The sequence below is a fragment of the Sceloporus occidentalis genome, unplaced genomic scaffold (genome assembly GCF_023333645.1).
Source record: "Sceloporus occidentalis isolate IW3139 unplaced genomic scaffold, rSceOcc1.0.p SCAF_2, whole genome shotgun sequence".
Classification (NCBI taxonomy): domain Eukaryota; kingdom Metazoa; phylum Chordata; class Lepidosauria; order Squamata; family Phrynosomatidae; genus Sceloporus; species Sceloporus occidentalis.
The window spans coordinates 90,568,595-90,586,624 of record NW_028316982.1 but is presented as its reverse complement, the minus strand read 5'-3'; the positions used below and the strand labels follow the sequence as shown (position 1 = coordinate 90,586,624).

At 38.6% G+C, this 18,030-nt stretch overlaps 1 protein-coding gene across 6 annotated transcripts in view; it reads left to right on the top strand.

The window, feature by feature from the left end:
* Positions 1 to 18,030, top strand: part of LOC149318670 (insulin-degrading enzyme) — a 90,017-nt gene that overhangs the window by 13,760 nt on the left and 58,227 nt on the right. For 3 of the 6 annotated variants that reach the window (XM_089510249.1, XM_089510246.1, XM_089510247.1), the window contains exons 2-4: positions 12,915 to 13,099; positions 14,566 to 14,773; positions 17,344 to 17,513. In XM_089510249.1, coding sequence (XP_089366375.1) covers positions 12,928 to 13,099; positions 14,566 to 14,773; positions 17,344 to 17,513 — 550 coding nt within the window. In that variant the 5' untranslated portion in view covers positions 12,915 to 12,927. Of the gene's footprint in view, positions 1 to 6,180; positions 6,418 to 9,490; positions 9,657 to 12,914; positions 13,100 to 14,565; positions 14,774 to 17,343; positions 17,514 to 18,030 lie in introns of those variants that run through there. The other 3 variants (XM_089510245.1, XM_089510250.1, XM_089510248.1) reach the window with 2 other exon arrangements.

Below are 18,030 nucleotides of genomic sequence, written 5' to 3'. Positions count from 1 at the left end.
TACATCTAGAATGCCCAGGTGACTAAATGTCATGCATCTTTAAAGCACTGCCCACACTAAGCTTATATTTTTACAGTATTGTGATTTATTATGTTCTGCACCACTTTCTGTCCTGTTACTTCTGGTAACAATACAAGGAATTTCTAAATGAAAACAAATGCTTGTGACCTTAGTATTTCTCCAAATCACTTTAGAACTCTTATGGAACAGTTTGGCAGTATGCATTTCAATTTTGGATATCATCATGTCTATAATTCCTTCCCACATGACTGTTATTTAGATCTGAATGAGTTGCAGGGGCCACCTGTGCCATAAAACTTATGTGGGAAGCAGCTGAAACCTCCCTCCCGAGGGTGTGCCTCATTACACGTTTCCTGTGTAACTGCTAATTCACAGTTAGTGATATTTATTGAGAGGGCCCAGAATATATGAAGGTACTCTATATGCCTCTTGCTGCTCATAGTTTATGTTCTTGGGTTTCTATCCAAACAAGTTTAGGATTAGTTGATGAAAGCCAGTGAAGTTTGTGAGAAATGCCACTAGCATCTGGTCAGTAGTTCACTTCTTGGTTAAACAGTCTAAAAGACAGGTAGGAATTGGAAGGAAGGTTTCTATAATGCCAAGTCCTAACTCCACAGGAAAGGTACAGTTTCTACTGAACTGGAAATTAATTAATCTCATTATCTGAGTCACCGCAGGTGGGTGTTTAGGTTGCTATAAATATAAGATTACTCCGACTGTCGCATGTTTGTACAGTATTTGGTCCCAGATGAATTAATAGGTGCAAGGTTACCAAATGTGTTCACTAGCACTGTAGTATCTACAGTGCTATCATTTCAGATTCTGTGGCTTTCATGGCTGTTTAACAGGCAATAATACAACATATGGATCTCTACACTTCTTAAATATACACACGTTGAATTTTTTCCTATTGGAGGACTTTCAATGAGGCAGCATCATTGCCACAAAAATGGGAACTGGAACATCATGAAAGCCTGTTTACATATTGAATTAGATGAAAGGAAAGCAGAAATGTGGTTGTGCCATGGCTTTGTTATAACATGCAAAAGGAGGCATGAAGTTTTGAATTTTAGCAGAGAAGTCAACCTTTAGCAGATAAATCTTTGCTTTGACATGTTATTTAAGTCAGAACTGAATTTGAGGTTCTAAAATGGAGCAAAAACAAATTCTCAATTTTTTTTCTTTAAGTAGGCATTCATGATTATAGTGGGAAGAATAACATGCTCTTCACAAATTGGTGTTCGGAGGCATTTTTACTAGGCTCTATAGAGGAGCTTTAATCTTACAAAGATTAAAGATTTCAAGCAGTATTCATTTTTAAAGCAAGTAATTTATACTATGATTCTTTCACTTCACCTTTTTATATAACATTATTATAGTTGGTGACTTTCAGGCAGTGAATTCAGTACAACTCAAATCCCCAATTTTCAAACTGCCGAGATTTTTAAATGTTAGAGAACACAAATGATGCTTCAGCCTGAGGTAAAATTTGAATCCCTGACTGTGATGGATGAATGCACTAGGTGTTTTTCAAGTACAATGAGTCTTTGTATTCTATCATTATGAATAATATAAAAATGAATAATGCAAAAAAGTATGACTGAATGCAATGCAATTTAATGGTTTAAGCAAGTCTGTATGCTGTTGAAACTACTCTTATTACTGAAAAAGAAACTGGCTGTTATTGGCTGGTGTACTTTAAATGTCACTATTACTTTAGGAAATATGTCACAATCTCAGCCTTCACTCTCTGTTAAGTGGTCTTTTTCAAGATGAACAGGGAATGTGCAGAAGAAGCATTAAAGCAAAATCTGTGTTAAGGAATGGACTCAGACTTAATATACGTTTATCAGGCAGTATTAGGATCAATGAAATCCTCCAAAGCTCTGAGTTTTGTCTCCATTGTAGAAGAGGTGAGACATTATATCATGGTGATTTCTATGTAGTGGAAATTGTGCAACTGATGGAGTATTATGGGACAGGTTGGATTCTGTGGGAATACTATATCTGGTTTTATCAAGTGTGGGAATTTCTGACATTAGCAGTCTGATGTCTTCTGCTTATACTATAGTTTGCCACATACTGTTTATTATAGGGTATATTATATTATTTAAGAATGAGTTTCAGCTATTAATGTCATCAAGATTCAGTAAGATGCTCTGGCTAAACTTCATACTGTAGTGTTTTTGAGGCAAATCAGACAAATATACATTACTTCAGTATAAATTAGGTAAGCCTTGCTAATTAAATATTTTAAGGGTCATATTTATTTATTTATTTATTTTTGTTCTTAGGTTTTTCAGAGAAGCTAAAGATGCACCTTTCTAGCTGCTATGATTTGCCTTTCTTGCCTTTGGATCCTTCTCTACATTCTTGCTTCAGCCCAATTTCTGTTCACTTTTACATACCATTTTTTGTTGCTGTTGTGTGCTTTCAAGTTATTTCCAGCTTATGACAACCCCAAGGTGACACTGTCTTCTCTTGGGAGATTTGTTCAGAGGGGATTTGCCTTTTCCTTCCTCTGAGGCTGAGAGAATATGGCTTGCTCAAGGTCACCCAGGGCTGAGCAGGTACTTAGATCCAGAGTTGTATTCCAACAGTCAAACCATTACACTATGCTGGCTTTTTGTTTAACATTTACACATCACATATCTGTTCAGTTGTTTTAGACATTTGCTAAATTAATTATGGGTTATAGTAAAAAGAAAAAAACAATAATAAAAAACTTCTAGAGTACAAAGCACAATACTGAAGAATTCATCCCCCACAGTCTAGTAATAAAGGTCACCGTCCCTGGACAACAAATTATCTCCTGCCTACACACTATATAAAATAACTATGTAATCTATCCGGAAGCCATCTTCCATACACATTTATGATGTTGTGTGGGAAGTGATTCCTGAACTTCAGTGTGGTAACACTGATGACCTGTTAGCTGCTATTAATTTCATTTCCTTCAGGGAGGAACTGTGGCCATGGCCTGAACTGGTAATACCGCCCAGGCCATACATAGAAAAGAGACTCCCAAGAATATAATGTTGGAATACGAACTATGAAGGGCTTAAAAATAAGTTCTGTCTCCTGCAATTTAATTTGAGTCTAGAAGCTTGATTCTTATCACCTCTCTACACGCCAGAGGAAGAAGTAAACTCTGGTGTTACTACTTCCTATGATTCTACTTTAGCTGCAGTTATCATCATCAGCAGTGCAACACATAATAACATTAATTATTTGATCCTCAGAGTTTAAAAGCATGAGTAAATGCTGTGAGATCTCTTGATCTCTTTTTTTGGAGTCCCTGATACCTGGGGCAAAAGAGCTAGGATTTGTCTTTTAAAGTGGACATTCTAACCATCTTCCCGTGTGCCTTGTTTCCTACTTTCTTTTTGCCGCTGCTTCCAAAATTCACTGAGGATGGGGGTATCAGGGGGCACAAAACATGCTGGAGAGACTACATATGTCCACACCTTCTTTAAAATACCCAGAGTTTTGCAACATCTAGCAAGCCCTCGCTATCATTATCTATTTAGCCATAAATAAGGCAGAATCGAAGTGAGGGGTTCTTAACCTTTGATCTGCTCCTGCAGATTCATGACCTGGGTGCAATACGTATATATAATTGAATTGGTTTTTTCTTCCATTTCTTTCAAGTTATTTTGAAAATTGTATTTTAAGTGCATTTCTCTATGGAGGGAGTCCATAGGTTTCATCAGATTGTCAAAAGTATCTGTAGCCCCTAAGAGCTTCACCAGTAGTGCAAGACCATACTTAAACTTTAAACATCTTTAGATGAAGATGAGTACCATCTTTCTCAAAAGTTTTTGTGTTATTGATCCACTTCACTTCTTGTTCTAATCAAACTAATTTGGCTCATTCACAGATTTGGAAGTGAGGCAGCTATCCTGACTTGGATGTCATCAGCATATTGATGATCTCTTACTACAAAGCTCTGAATGATATTTGCCAGTGACTTCATACAGGGTTAAACAGCACTGATGAAAGACTGCCATTTGTGAAATACACCAGTCATTTATTATTGTGTGTATATAATTTTTCCAGTGATTTCACTATGAGTGCTATAATAAAAGATCAAAGCAAATAATTTTGGTACTATCTTAGAGACTTAAACACATTCAAGTCAGTCTAAAAGATGGTCCTGTTTGCCTGTCAGAAGTTGCTAAGAAGTCCAGCAAGATCAGCAAGGAGATTTTCTCTCTCTTCCCCCACCCTGTGACCTCTAGATACAGATAATCCACCAGGGCGACTAATGCAGTAAATCCCATATCCATGCTGGAACCCTAATTGAAAATGGAGACAGGCAAGAGACAGTAGGCCTTGTTTGTATTTTGATAGAAGACCCTCATAGTGAAACATTGGTGACCCTTGCCTGGACTAATTCCTACTACAGATTATTAGACATTGTGATCATAGGTGTAATAACTGTATGGTAGCCTTCATAACCCCAAGTACTTTTTCCACAAATTGTCATAGGACAAAAGCAGATGGAGGAGAAAAGCTGGCTCACCCCCCAGGTTTCCTGATCTCTTGGGAGACCTTGCTGACCACACTGCCAGCTCTCACAATGGGCCGATAACCAAACTGCAGTCAGCACTGCCCCATCCCACTGCCATAGATGGACCTGCCATAAAGCAATTGCAGCTAAAAGCTGTGCATTCCCCCCTTCCACTCATGTGCAAGAATGCATAACCGTTCCTCTAGCAGCAACCAATCTCTCCCGTGCCCCACGGCCAGTCCATTGGACAGCCTGAGCGTCTGCTTGATCACACGATCAATAGGCTGCCCATACACCTCTGTGTACCCTGTGACACATTGGCACAGCACATGCCTGTCCAGCCATCATGTTCCCTCCCATACATACCCCCCTTCCCCCCTGTTGGACCAGCCAGTTTGTTAATGTTTCTATTAAATCCACTTTATTGTTGGTAATATGATGTGTGTGTTGTCATTTCACTTCACAGGGTGCACATTGGGTTGATGGTACTTCTGACCACTTGTGCAGTTCAGTCACAGGCAGGTGACCCCCCAAAAATATTTCCAGCCATGGCGCCAGCAGCCACCTGGCCCCTCCCCGGTCTCCGTACCGACTCACAGTCCACACACTGATGTGATAGATTCCTTTTTCTGGCTTGAATCAGAGCAATCTAGGATTTATTTGTTCTGGTGTTAAGCTCCAAAGCATGGCTTGGGGCTATTTTCTTGCCCTTTCAGCCATGTGCGTTGTCTGCATTAGTGTATAGATGACGCACATGGCTGAAATGGCAGGAAAACGGCTTCAATCAGCGCTTCGGAGCTTAACACCAAAGCAAAATAAATTCTGAAATGGGGTGGGGATGTTTCTTTTAGCCTGTGCAAGCAAGCTCTTAGTGAGCTGTATCTGCTCCATCTTCTAGTAGCTCTTACTTGAAGCTCAGTAACTATACCCTCCAGAACAGCTCAGCTGAGTGTAATGATGGTAAAGAGAGAGAAAATACATTGCCAGCATCTCAGAGTTTCAAGTGAACCCCTGAGCTTTCTCACATTTGGTGTGACATTTTTGCTACTTGTGTTTAAGCTCTCTCAACCTATTTTCTTTCCCAGACCTTTCCAGTAATTCAAGCTTTTATCAGATTAGAGAAGTGTTGGAGACTGATTTGGGCAGTGGTCCGGTAGAGCTATAATTTGAAAAACTGGCTAGGGAATCTGATTATTTTTAGAAATTGTATTGTTGTGTGCCTTCAAGTTGTTTCTGACTTATGGCAATCCAAAGGCAAACCCATTACAGCGTTTTCTTGGCAAGGTTTCAGAGCAGGTTTGTCTTTGCCGTTCTCTGAGGCTGAGGGAGTGTGATCTGTCCAGGATCACCAAGTGGGTTGCCATCACTGAGTGGGGATTTGAACCCTGGATTCCAGAGTCATAGTCCAATGCTCAAACCACTACACTAGGCTGGCTCTCACTTTAATAAATGGTATGTTGGAATCATACAAACTTGTTTCCAGGGACTGGCTGTTCTAATGGCCCTCCAGTTATGTAACTTGGATCTATGTGTGCTACAGTGTGACCTCAACAGATGCTTTATTTTAGTGCCTCCTGTTATCAGAGCAGCAGAAAATGCTGTGCAGTCCAGAACATAAAATCCAATATATAACCTTTCACACATAGGATCTACAGTAAACTGGAACAGACCCATTGTCATCGTGGAGACCATGATATTCTGAGCTGCTTGTTTCAAGATGGCCCCAGCAGGAATACTGAAATCGTTAATTACTACAAAACTCCAATAACAGGTCTGATGGTACCTTGTTGGATCTACTGTGACCTGGTATACCTGTGGGCTTCCCTGCTTGCCTCTGGGTTCCTTCCTAAGGTCTACACAGTCAAGACTGACCGTGTTTCTAGGTACCTGTTTCTCCTTAAACCTATGCTGATCAATGGCAAGGTCACTTCTGTGATTTCTGTACAGACCTGTTAAGAGTATATATCCTGCACACTTGCTCCCTGCCTTTTTGTTTATCACTAACCTTTTTATAGCCACCATTATCATTTAATATTTTTAATGACAGCCTGACTGCCTTGTTTTCATTTCTGAGACTGCATCCTCACTGCAGAGGTAATCCAGTTTGACACCACTTTATCTGCCATGAATCAGTGCTGTGGAATCTTGGGACTGGTAGTTTGTTTTGGCACCAGTGCTCCCTGACAAAGATGGCTAACAAAACTACAATTCCCATGATTCTGTAGCATAGAGCCAAGGAAGTTAAAGTAGTATCAAACTGGATTATTTATGCAGCATATGCAGAATGCAGAATTTCTGCAGCATATGCAGAGGATGCAGGATAATTGTTTCTTACTCACATGTAGTAACTGAGATGATGATGGCTGGTGTAAAATGTTAGTGCAAAATATTTAGGAATGTTAAGACTAGTGAAAACTAGCAGGATTAAAAATGTGAGTAGACTGCATTGATTCACTCTGGGTGTCAAATCTACAGCTGCTATGAAATTGATTGGAGAATGTTTGACAGGTTATTTATTTATTTATTTAAATTCTCCTTAAGTACTTCATGCTCTGTTTCAAATCTTAATATCTTATACATTTTTGCCATTACATCTCATATTTTCAAATTCTTTGTATCCTTTTCAAAACGGAATCTGGTTTTATCTTCCCTAGTCTGCATTTGCCTAACTTTCCCATTCTATAACATGCCACCCAAATTTCAGTTCATGCCCTTTCAGTTCTAGCATCCTTTTATTTTCTAATGTTTTTCAGTTTTTCAACCACATTAGATTCATGCAGATTCAAAATATAATTTCATATCCATAGCCCCAACCCTCCTCTCTCCTTTGCATTAATCAAAAGCTTCCATTTAACTCCTGGCTTTTTATCATACTACAGAAATTTTGTCAATTCTTTCTGCCAATTTTTTAAAGGCATATTAATGATGATGATGATGATGATTTATATACCGCTTTTCCAAATTAGATCAAAGCGGTGTATTACAGAGAATAGTTGGAATTGTCTGAAATAGGTACATGAATTTCAGTAATACACTCATTTTAATTGTTGATATTCTGCCTAATAGAGACAAATTAAAAATATGCCATTTATTCAGATCTTTCAAAATATTTTCCCAGATTTTTATATAATTATCATCACACAGTTGCTGATTTTTCAGAGTTAAATTTATTCCTAAATACCTCACCTTTTTAGTTATCTGAAATCCTGTCCTAGTTGAGAATTCTTCTTCCTCTTGGACAGATATATTCTTAGACAAAATTTTTGTTTGATCACTATTTACTTTAAAAAGTGCAATTGTATCAAATTCTTTTAATTTTTGCATCAGTTATTCTAAACCAGGGGTAGGCAACCTTTTTGACCCGTGGGCCGGGTTGCTGTCCCTTAGACAACTTGGGGGGGGGGGGGGGGCGAAGCAAAATAATAATAATAATAATTAAATATTTTTTTTAAAAAAATTATATATATAAATAAACCGGGACAAATGTAGGACAAAAATTTAAAATGGAGGACACTTTTAATAAAAAATGGAGGACACGCAAAAAACTGCTGATTTTTTAAAAAATGTTAATATAAATGCATGTTTCTGCATAGACAATTGCCCCCTTGCCCGCCGCTTGCTCCTCCTTGCCCCCCTTGCCCGCCGCTTGCCCCCGCTTGCTCCTCCTTGCCCGCCGCTTGCCCCCGCTTGCTCCTCCTTGCCCCCTTGCCCACCGCTTGCCCCCGCTTGCTCCCCCTTGCCCCCTTGCCCGCCGCTTGCCCCCGCTTGCTCCTCCTTGCCCCCTTGCCCACCGCTTGCCCCCGCTTGCTCCCCCTTGCCCACCGCTTGCCCCCGCTTGCTCCTCCTTGCCCCCTTGCCCACCGCTTGCCCCCGCTTGCTCCCCCTTGCCCCCTTGCCCACCGCTTGCCCCCGCTTGCTCCCCCTTGCCCGCCGCTTGCCCCCGCTTGCTCCTCCTTGCCCCCTTGCCCGCCGCTTGCCCCCATTTGCCCCCCCTTGCCCGCCGCTTGCCCTCGCTTGCTCCCCCTTGCCCGCCGCTTGCCCCCGCTTGCTCCTCCTTGCCCGCCGCTTGCCCCCGCTTGCTCCTCCTTGCCCTGCGCGCAAAGGTCCCGTGTGCTTGCGCGGGAGGCCAAAGGCCCCGGTGGCAATCTGCGGCAGGGCCGGGCTGGGGCCGGTCCCTAGGCCTCGGCAGGCCACATGTGGCCGACCCCTGTTCTAAACCTGTTCTAAATTCACCAGATATTCCAATCATCTACTAAATCATCTACAAATGATTTTAATTTAAATTCTTCCTTTCTAATCTTTACTCTGCTTATTGTTTTATCTAATCTGAGATCTCTATTCAAAATTTCAAAAATAAGAATAAACAACAATGGAGAGGGGAGACAAGTTATAATTTTTTAAAAAAGTAGAAACTAAAGCATCCCCCGTTCTACACATTAATAAGCCTTTTATGCCATAGTTATATGCCAGCTGTGTGGAGTCCAAAGATCTTTGTGTAAACTTTTTGTGTTGCAATATGTGCATGTCAAAAAGCATCTTTTAATGGTATACTTAAAAAGCAACTGTCAATTTGAGGCACAGAAATGTGAATACAGTGCTGGATATGTAGTTTTAATTTGATGTGTATCTTGATTTTTACATAGAAGCACAAGCCCAAAACATACATGGAGTACACAATTTTCTAGTATGCATTCTGCTTTCTATTGAAATGTTGTTTGTTTGTCCATCTTTCACTTACTTTTTTCAGTAAATAGGACAGTTCCAAAAATTCTGTGCTGATGTTTGTCTTGATACTTCTTTGCTTAATTTTAAAATTTACTTTAATGTTGTGACAGTAACTGTGATGATAGAGAAGATAGAGAAATGCTGTCGTTGTTTTTAATTGAATAATTTAGAACAGACATAATGTGATGCTGTTCTGCTCCAAATACCTAATACACTTTTTATTTGTCTCAGTGTTTCAGCCTTGTATTATCACTGCCAGGAAGTAGACAAGCACTGGGAACAAGTAATTCGGCACTTTGCAAATTAAAGTATAAGGCACTTGAGTGAAAGTGATGTGAATGATGTGAAAAAAGAAAAAGGAAGTTGATTGAAAAGAATTTTTAATTGACAGGCTGAAGTAAGCACACTTTTTCTTTTAGAGATAAAAACATAGAAAAATGATTTAGATACAAAATATCTTACAAAGCATAGACCCAAATGTAGAAGGCATACCTGGAATTTATTCTATGCAGAACACTTATTCCTTTTATTCAGTCTTATGTCAAGATAAGTGATCAGGCAGGAATAGGTGTAAGAAGAACAAATATTGAAGACTATATTATAATAGTTTTCCCCCCCCTGGAGAAAGATGTTATTGGGTACAGGTGCTGAACTAAACTATTTTCTGCTTTATCTATTGATCATGGCTTTGATGCTTGAACATCTGGACCAACTTGCTCATCTCATTGTGGCTTTATTTCCCTTTGCATTTATTGTAAAGCACTTAATCCTCATGGATTCCAAGAGCCATGCAGATACAATCTTGCTATGCCAGAAGAGATATACACACTGAGCTTTACTTATATCTTATCTGGAGTAATGTTTTTGTATAGATAATAAAGCATATATTGATACTACATTATTTTTATTTGTCTGTCAGCTATGGGTGTTGGTTTCAGGGGGAAATAAATCAGTGCCCTTTCATTATTGCAAATCAATAAGAGCTCGTTTGTTGTTGTTGTGAAGTTGACTGACTTATGGTAATCCTGTGAATGAGAGACCTCGAAGTCACCCTATCATCAACAGCCCTGCTTAGGTCTTGCAAACTCAGAGCTGTGGATTGCTTGACTGAGTCTGTCCATCTGGAATATGACTGTCCTCTTTCTACCACCTTCTCCCTTAGCAAGCATCACTGTCTCTTCTAGTGAATTATGTCTTCTCATGATGTGCCCAAGTACAACATTCTCAATTTAGTCATCTTGATTTCTAGGAAAACATCAGGATTGATTTGTTCTAGGATTTGTCTTTTTAGCAGTCCACGTATCCAAAGAACTCTTCTCCAACGCCTCCTCTGAAATGAGTTGATTCTCATCTTATCCATTTTCGTCACTGTCCAACAAAAATAGAAATAAAAAAAAAATACAATGGCATGGACAATCCAGACTTTAGTATTTAATTATACATTGTTACACTACAGAATCTTGCCTACTTTCTTCATAGCTGCCCTTTCAAGTCCTAGTCTTGACTGCAATCTCCATTCTGATTAATGACTGAGCCATGAAAAATCTTGAACTATTTCAGTGTCTTCATCATCTAGTGTAAAGTTATGCAAATCATCTGAGGTCATTATTTTTATTTTCTTAATGTTCAATTGTAAACCTGCCTTTGCACTTTCTTCCTTGATTTTTTCAGTAGTCATATAGTGTCTAGCTCAAGGGAAGTAATAGTGCCACTCTATTCTGCTCTGGTCAGGCCCCACCTGGAATATTGTGTCCAGTTCTGGGCACCACAATTCAAAAAGGATGTTGAGAAACTGGAGCGTGTCCAAAGGAGGGCGACTAAAATGGTGAAAGGTCTGGAAACCATGCTTTATGAGGAACGACTTAGGGAGCTGGGGATGTTTAGCCTGGAGAAAAGAAGGTTAAGAGGTGATATGATAGCCCTATTTAAATATTTGAAAGAATGTCATATTGAGGAGGGAGCAAGCTTGTTTTCTGCTGCTCCAGAGAACAGGACCTGGAACAATGGATGCAAGCTACAGGGAAAGAGATTCCACCTCAACATTAGGAGGAACTTTCTGACAGTAAGGGCTGTTCGACAGTGGAACACACTCCTTCCTCGGAGTGTAGTGGAGTCTCCTTCACTGGAGGTCTTTAAGCAGAGGCTAGATGGCCATCTATTGCTTTGATTGGATTTCCTGCATGGCAGGGGGTTGGACTGGATGGCCCTTGAGGTCTCTTCCAGCTCTGTGATTCTATGATTCTAAGTCTATATATACAAGTCTCTCTCTCTCTCTCTCTCTCTCTCTCTCTCTCTGTGTGTGTGTGTGTGTGTGTGTGTACATACAGTCACCCCTCCTAACTCATGGATCTGGGATCCGCGACTTTGAAAATCCACAGGGCAACCTCTGCTATTTTCAATGGGGCATGTGGCGCGAGCCTCCATTTTCTCAGGGGGGTTCGGAACAGATCCCCCATGAAAATGGAGGGCTAATTGTATATGTATATATTCCAAATATCTTGGGTTTGCCATTTTATATAAGGGACATTATTTTAGTACACCATTGTATTTATGGGTGTTGAGCATTCACTAGTTTTGGTATCCATGGGAAGTCCCAAATCCAAACTTCAGCAAATACCAAGTATATATGCTCAAGCATGGAAGAATTCAACACTTCTCACTATGAAGGAATGGCTATTGAAATTAATAGATTTAGCAGAAATAGACAAATTGACTTGTTTGATTAGAGAAAGGCCATTAGTGACATTTCTTAAAGATTGGAAATCCCTTATAGACTTTATGCAGAAAAAAGAAAATGATTTGGTAACTTTTGGTTTTGATTATTAGAAAGAATCAGATATTGAAAGTACGGAATATGCTGTAATTTTTAAATGGATATGAAGTGTGTCAGCGTGTGTATGTGTATAATATGTATGTCTAACCAGCAAAAGGAAGATTGGAAGTCACTTTGTTCTTTGCTTTTTCTTCTTTTTTTTAATTTCTAGAATTCTTAATGTATTTTAAAAATAAAAATATTGAATTAAGAAACTATGTATAGATTTTAAAACATCTTCAAAATATATTATTTAAAATATATTTAAGTACCGTATATACTTGACAATAAGTCAACCTCATGTATAAGTCAAGGGCAAGTTTGGGGCCAAAATTATGGATTTTGCCATGACCCGTGGATAAGTCGAGGGTACAACTTAGGGGCCTGTATAAAAGGATCTAAAGAATGAAGCACAGTAAAACAATGTAATAGAACTTACAAAATTCCAGCAGACATAACTCTGTGCTCATTCTTAAGGCTGGATGGATGAGAGGAAAGAGGAGGTCTGTGCTTACAGGACAGATTATACTCTTGCTTTTCACCAGGGGATGGTTCCTTCTTATAAATAAGAGTTAAGATACAGTACTTAGATTGACCCATGGATAAGTTGACTCAGTTTTTTGCAGTCAATTTTTTGACCTAAATTTCTAGACTTATACATGTGTATATACAGTGTATGAACAATCTGTTCATCAGTGGACTTACCGTATGCATTACTAATATTTTAGATCTGGTCATTAGAGGTGGATATTGTAGACCTAAAGAAGTTTCTTTTCATCCTTGTGGGTTTTTTCCTGTATTATTTTGGATGAAAGTGTAACTTTTACTGTTTGTTTTTTTTAGGCTTCAGCAAGACATGCACGACAAAATGAATGATCCTGCTATTAAAAGAGTAGCATACGATATTATCAAGTCACCTGAGGATAAACGAGAGTATCGCGGGCTAGAACTGGCAAATGGCATCAAGGCAATGCTTATTAGTGACCCCACCACAGACAAGTCTTCAGCTGCACTTGATGTACACATAGGTATTTGATCAGGTTTTTTTTTAGGTTTATAAACTAACCATGGAGTCATGCAGATGATTGGCACAGAAGCGCTGTGACTGCAAGGGCCCGGGCCTGATCCGAGCCGCTGCCACAGTCCTGAATGGGACGCCAGCAAAGAGTGGACTTTCTCCGCTCCTTTTCCGTCTAGCTTTCCCCGGCTGGGCACGCTCTCCACGTGGCTTCTGGCTGTTCTGGGGTTGTGCGTTGTCTAAATGCCATGCCCCCATAGCGGCCAGAAGCCACACTTTCCTGCCCATCTGTTTTGGGCCTATAAAATAATAACTTCCAACAGTTGCACTGTTTACTGGGAAAGCTTGTTGCTTACTTGGGAGTTTAATTGACATCATTTCCATATAAGGCTCACTCTACATCTGGTAAGGATCATGAGCATCTGGTTAGAATTAGCCTAACCAAATTTGTATTGCATTACTGGACAGAGTTCTAAAAATGGACACATTAAGGCTAATGAACTGAACAATGTTTAATTGGAGAACTGCAACCTCATGACTCAGTTCTTAAATATTTGTATAAATGTGGGCATATGAATACTGTTTGAAAGTACTAAAATGAACTGATTTTTCTGGATACAATCTATTTCTACAGTGCAGTTATCTTTATGCCTAGTCAGGCATAAGCCACATTCTAAACATTTGCTTTTATAAAAAGTATATAGTATTACATTCTTATTGAGGCTAGCTGTAGAAGTTGTATCTCTATAAAAGTGTCTGTATGAATTACTTGTCCTAAACAGCAGTGCATTTTATGAGGAAGAATGATGGGAAATGATTTTATGTGTCACCTTCAACACATTTAATTGATAACATGAAAGAAAATAGTGTAATACCAGGAACGGATGAATTATTAATGATATTTGAAAAAATTGGCTGCAACTAACTTGCATAAAAATGTTTATGGTAGTTCGAAGGTATGCATGAAGATTATACATTGGTGTATGTAGCACACATGGAATTAGAAGATGACTGTTTGTAACTTGTGACTAAATATTCTCTTCATCTTTGTTCAGTTATTTATTATGTGGAATCTGTTTTATTTAATCTATTTCCTTTTATGTTTGGAGCACTTGCACAAGCATCAGTCTCTGCTTAATAATGCCTTTATTATAACTACAGTACAGGTTCACATAAAAGAGAAATATGACACAGTTGTATACCAGCAAGTCCTTTCTTGCATAGTTTATCTGCAAAGCAAACTAGACCTACCCTATTCACTAAATATTGGCAGTGATTTCTTCCTCGGTCTAGAAAAGAAAAATATCAAAATTTTGCATCTTCTAGTTTACTTTGATTACACTGCTATTCTTACATGAAATAAAGATATGAACTCTTACATGAATTGCATTTCTGTAACTGTGTAGAATGAGAATCCTGTTAGTCAAACACTTGTATAATGTAGGATGACCTTTTCCATTTTTTCTCTTTCATTAGGGTCCTTGTCTGATCCCCCTAATATTGCTGGGTTAAGCCATTTTTGTGAACATATGCTATTCTTGGGAACCGAAAAATACCCAAAAGAAAATGAGTACAGCCAGTTTCTCAGTGAACATGCAGGAAGCTCAAATGCTTTTACCAGTGGAGAGCACACCAACTATTATTTTGATGTGTCACATGAACATTTAGAAGGTGCCCTGGACAGGTAAGGATATCTGTTAACAATTCAATATATGTATTGGTTTGTGTCCTTCACCATGCACCATTCACATTTAGTAGTATCATTCCTACATAGTGACAGCATCCGGAATGTAGAAATGATCTAGTTTGACACCACTTTAATTGCCATGACTCAGTGCTGCGGAATTCTGGGAATTGTAGTTTTGTGAGACATTTAGCGTTCTCTGTCAGAGAGCACTGGTGCTACAACAAACTAGAATTCCATAGCACTGAACCATGGCTGTTAGAGTGGTGTCAAACTGAATTATATCTGCAGTGTGGATACAGCCACTGTATTAAATACTTATGCTTTTTCAGTAAAAACATCTCATTTGTAATAGCTTTGAAATGAAAGATTTTATGGAACAACCCTCTTCATTATTATATAGAAATACTGGCAGTTTTTAGTGAGAATAGACAGTAGTCTGATGTGTATTTATAGCTTCATATGTTTTATTTAGCAATTCACTAGTGAATTGTCATACTATTACTGTATAGTTGAGAATGTGTTATTTAGGAACCTCACAAGTGTATGTTTCTCCTTTCAGTTTGAACAGAAGCTACATTATTCAACTGTTCTTCAAAGGCTTATTTCATTTATATAGTTGTTAAAAACAAGGCATATTCAAGCTAGTACTACTGTTTAGAGCAAATGAATTTACTGCCGAATTAACCCATTTTTAGTGTGTTAGTGAACTGTCCCTTGGCACTGTAGGAACTCCAATATATGAAGATGATTAAATTTTTATTTTTTAATGACAGGTAAGGTCTTAGATATTGTAGAATTAATGAAAATTATTTTACCAAAGGCTTAATAAGAAGGCCTCTCTGGATCAAAGCTCTGGACTGTTTTTAGGGATAAGGGCAACTATTGTCCTGCAATTAGTTCCTACTGTTATCCAGTTGTCATCTGCCTTTGTAGAGTCTTCGTTGCAACCCATTGCATAGTTGAATCTTTAGATCTGCCTCCCATTTCTTATGTCATAGTATGAGTGAGTAGCTTGACACATGAGAGAAAATAACTTTGAGCTTATGAAGTTTCAGGGTCTAACACTCATATTCAAATTATAAAATATTTATTTAGGATCTGAAAAAAGGTTAAACCTGTGATGAAAGATAGATAACAGATAACAGATCAACGTGATGTAGTGATTTAAATGCTAGACTACAACTAGCCTCAGAGGAAGGCAAAGGCAACCCCCCTCTGAACAAATCTTGCAAAGAAAACCCCATGATAGATTTGCCTTAGGGTTACTATAAATTAGAAATTACTTGAAGGTACGCAATAACAACGACAACAATAGATTGAGCCAGGAGTATCACAATTTTAATAGGTTTTTAACTAGCCTACACACTAAATCTTCTGACAGCCGGATTTGAAACATAGTAGTTGCACCTTAGGAAGCACCTTAGATGTGCAGGGAAGCTGGCACTTCCTGTAAGGAAGCAGTTCCTAATCTGAATCCTGAAGACCAGGGATTTGGGAATAAGGAGATTGTGTTATCCCATCAGGAATGAGGACATTGGGGAGAAGCTTTGAGTGGCTGACTAGTGGAACATGATATTCCCATACTTGGGTGGACTGGGTACTTTTGCGGGCAGAGTTCTTATACTTGAGGTTTTGTGTATTATGTACAAACATAATTTGTATGTAATTGATTTTAATTTACACATTATAGTTGAACCATCAGCAGCTGCCTTTGAGCAAGAAAAGAAAAATTAGAGATGTGAGTTGGGAGGATGCTCATGTCTCTATCTAATACAGTGGTCCCCAAACTGTGCTCTTTAAGGGATTTTGGACTCCAGCTCCCAGAATCCCAGACTATTGACCAACATGGCAGAGGCTTCTGGGAGCTGAAGTCCAAAATCTCTTAAAGGACACAGTTTGAGGACCACTGATCTAATAGATCAGTTAAACATTTCTGTGTACCAAAGCAGCTGATTCACTAAAGAGAAGATGAGCTAGAAGTTCAGTGGAATAGAAGAAGGAGACAGGACTTTTCCCCACAAGGATTTTTGGATCATACCGAAGTTGAAGGAGAAGGTTAATAAATGTTAAAAAATCAAAGGAATAAGATTAAAGTGGCAGATTCTGGGGTGGGTCCTGGATTTGTCGGATTACTCCCAGTATTTATTACACCACACACCACATGATATGCAGTAGGCAACTGCCAATGACACTTGGAATGTGTATTCATTCCAGCATTCAATAAGAAGTAGTAGATCTCTTGCGATAGGCAATGATAGTATCATAGATAAATATTGTGAGTGATAACTGGGGATTATTCATGTCAAGTATAGCAGTTTGCATCTGAGCAGCCATTTGGAGATGGTGGCTGAATTTCCAAATTTTGGGGTTGTAAGTGAACAGATTTGATACAGTTGTGGGTACCTGTCCAGGGCACTGAGGACAAAAGGGTAAGTTTTGGTGAGCACAGTATTTTGTAGTTCATTGTGCTTTTAATAATTCAGAATGAATGTAATATTTTAAGCTTTAAAAATGTCATTGCATATCCAGTATGTTAATTTGAGAAATATTAAACTTCTTTCATCTAGATTTTCCCAGTTTTTCTTGTGCCCTCTGTTTGATGAAAGCTGCAAAGATAGAGAAGTGAATGCTGTTGATTCTGAGCATGAGAAGAATTTAATGAATGATGCTTGGAGGTTGTTTCAACTAGAAAAAGCAACTGGAAATCCCAATCATCCCTTCAGCAAATTTGGCACAGGTATGTAAGAATACGTTAGACTTGAAGGAAGGACTCTCCAGACATACACTATGATACTTTGTCTCATTCTTTTGTATTTAAAAAAAATAAGTTGTTTTCATAAAAATGGCATGGTATGAGGTATGAAGGTGTTTTTTTTAATGATGCATCTTATATAGTTATGATGACTTAGCACTTGATTTACATTTAAAATCTGATAGACTGCAACACATAAGTGCAAGTCTTTGTGTGCATTGCCCTCAGTGAATGAAATGTGTGTTAAGCTGTTCAGAGGTAACATTGATTTAATAATTAGGGTGAGCTAAAATATTTAAAATAAACCATAGGCATGAATTAAAACCATGATCAAGGCAGAAAGTAGGCTCCCAAATACACTGGAACAAACGTGTGGATACCTACTAATACTACAAGTATTTTTTAAAATACAATTTTGCTCTTTATTTAGAACCATTTATAATATAAGAGCTTTCAATTAAGTTTTCCACTAATGGAGGTTTAGTTTATCCAGATACGTTTT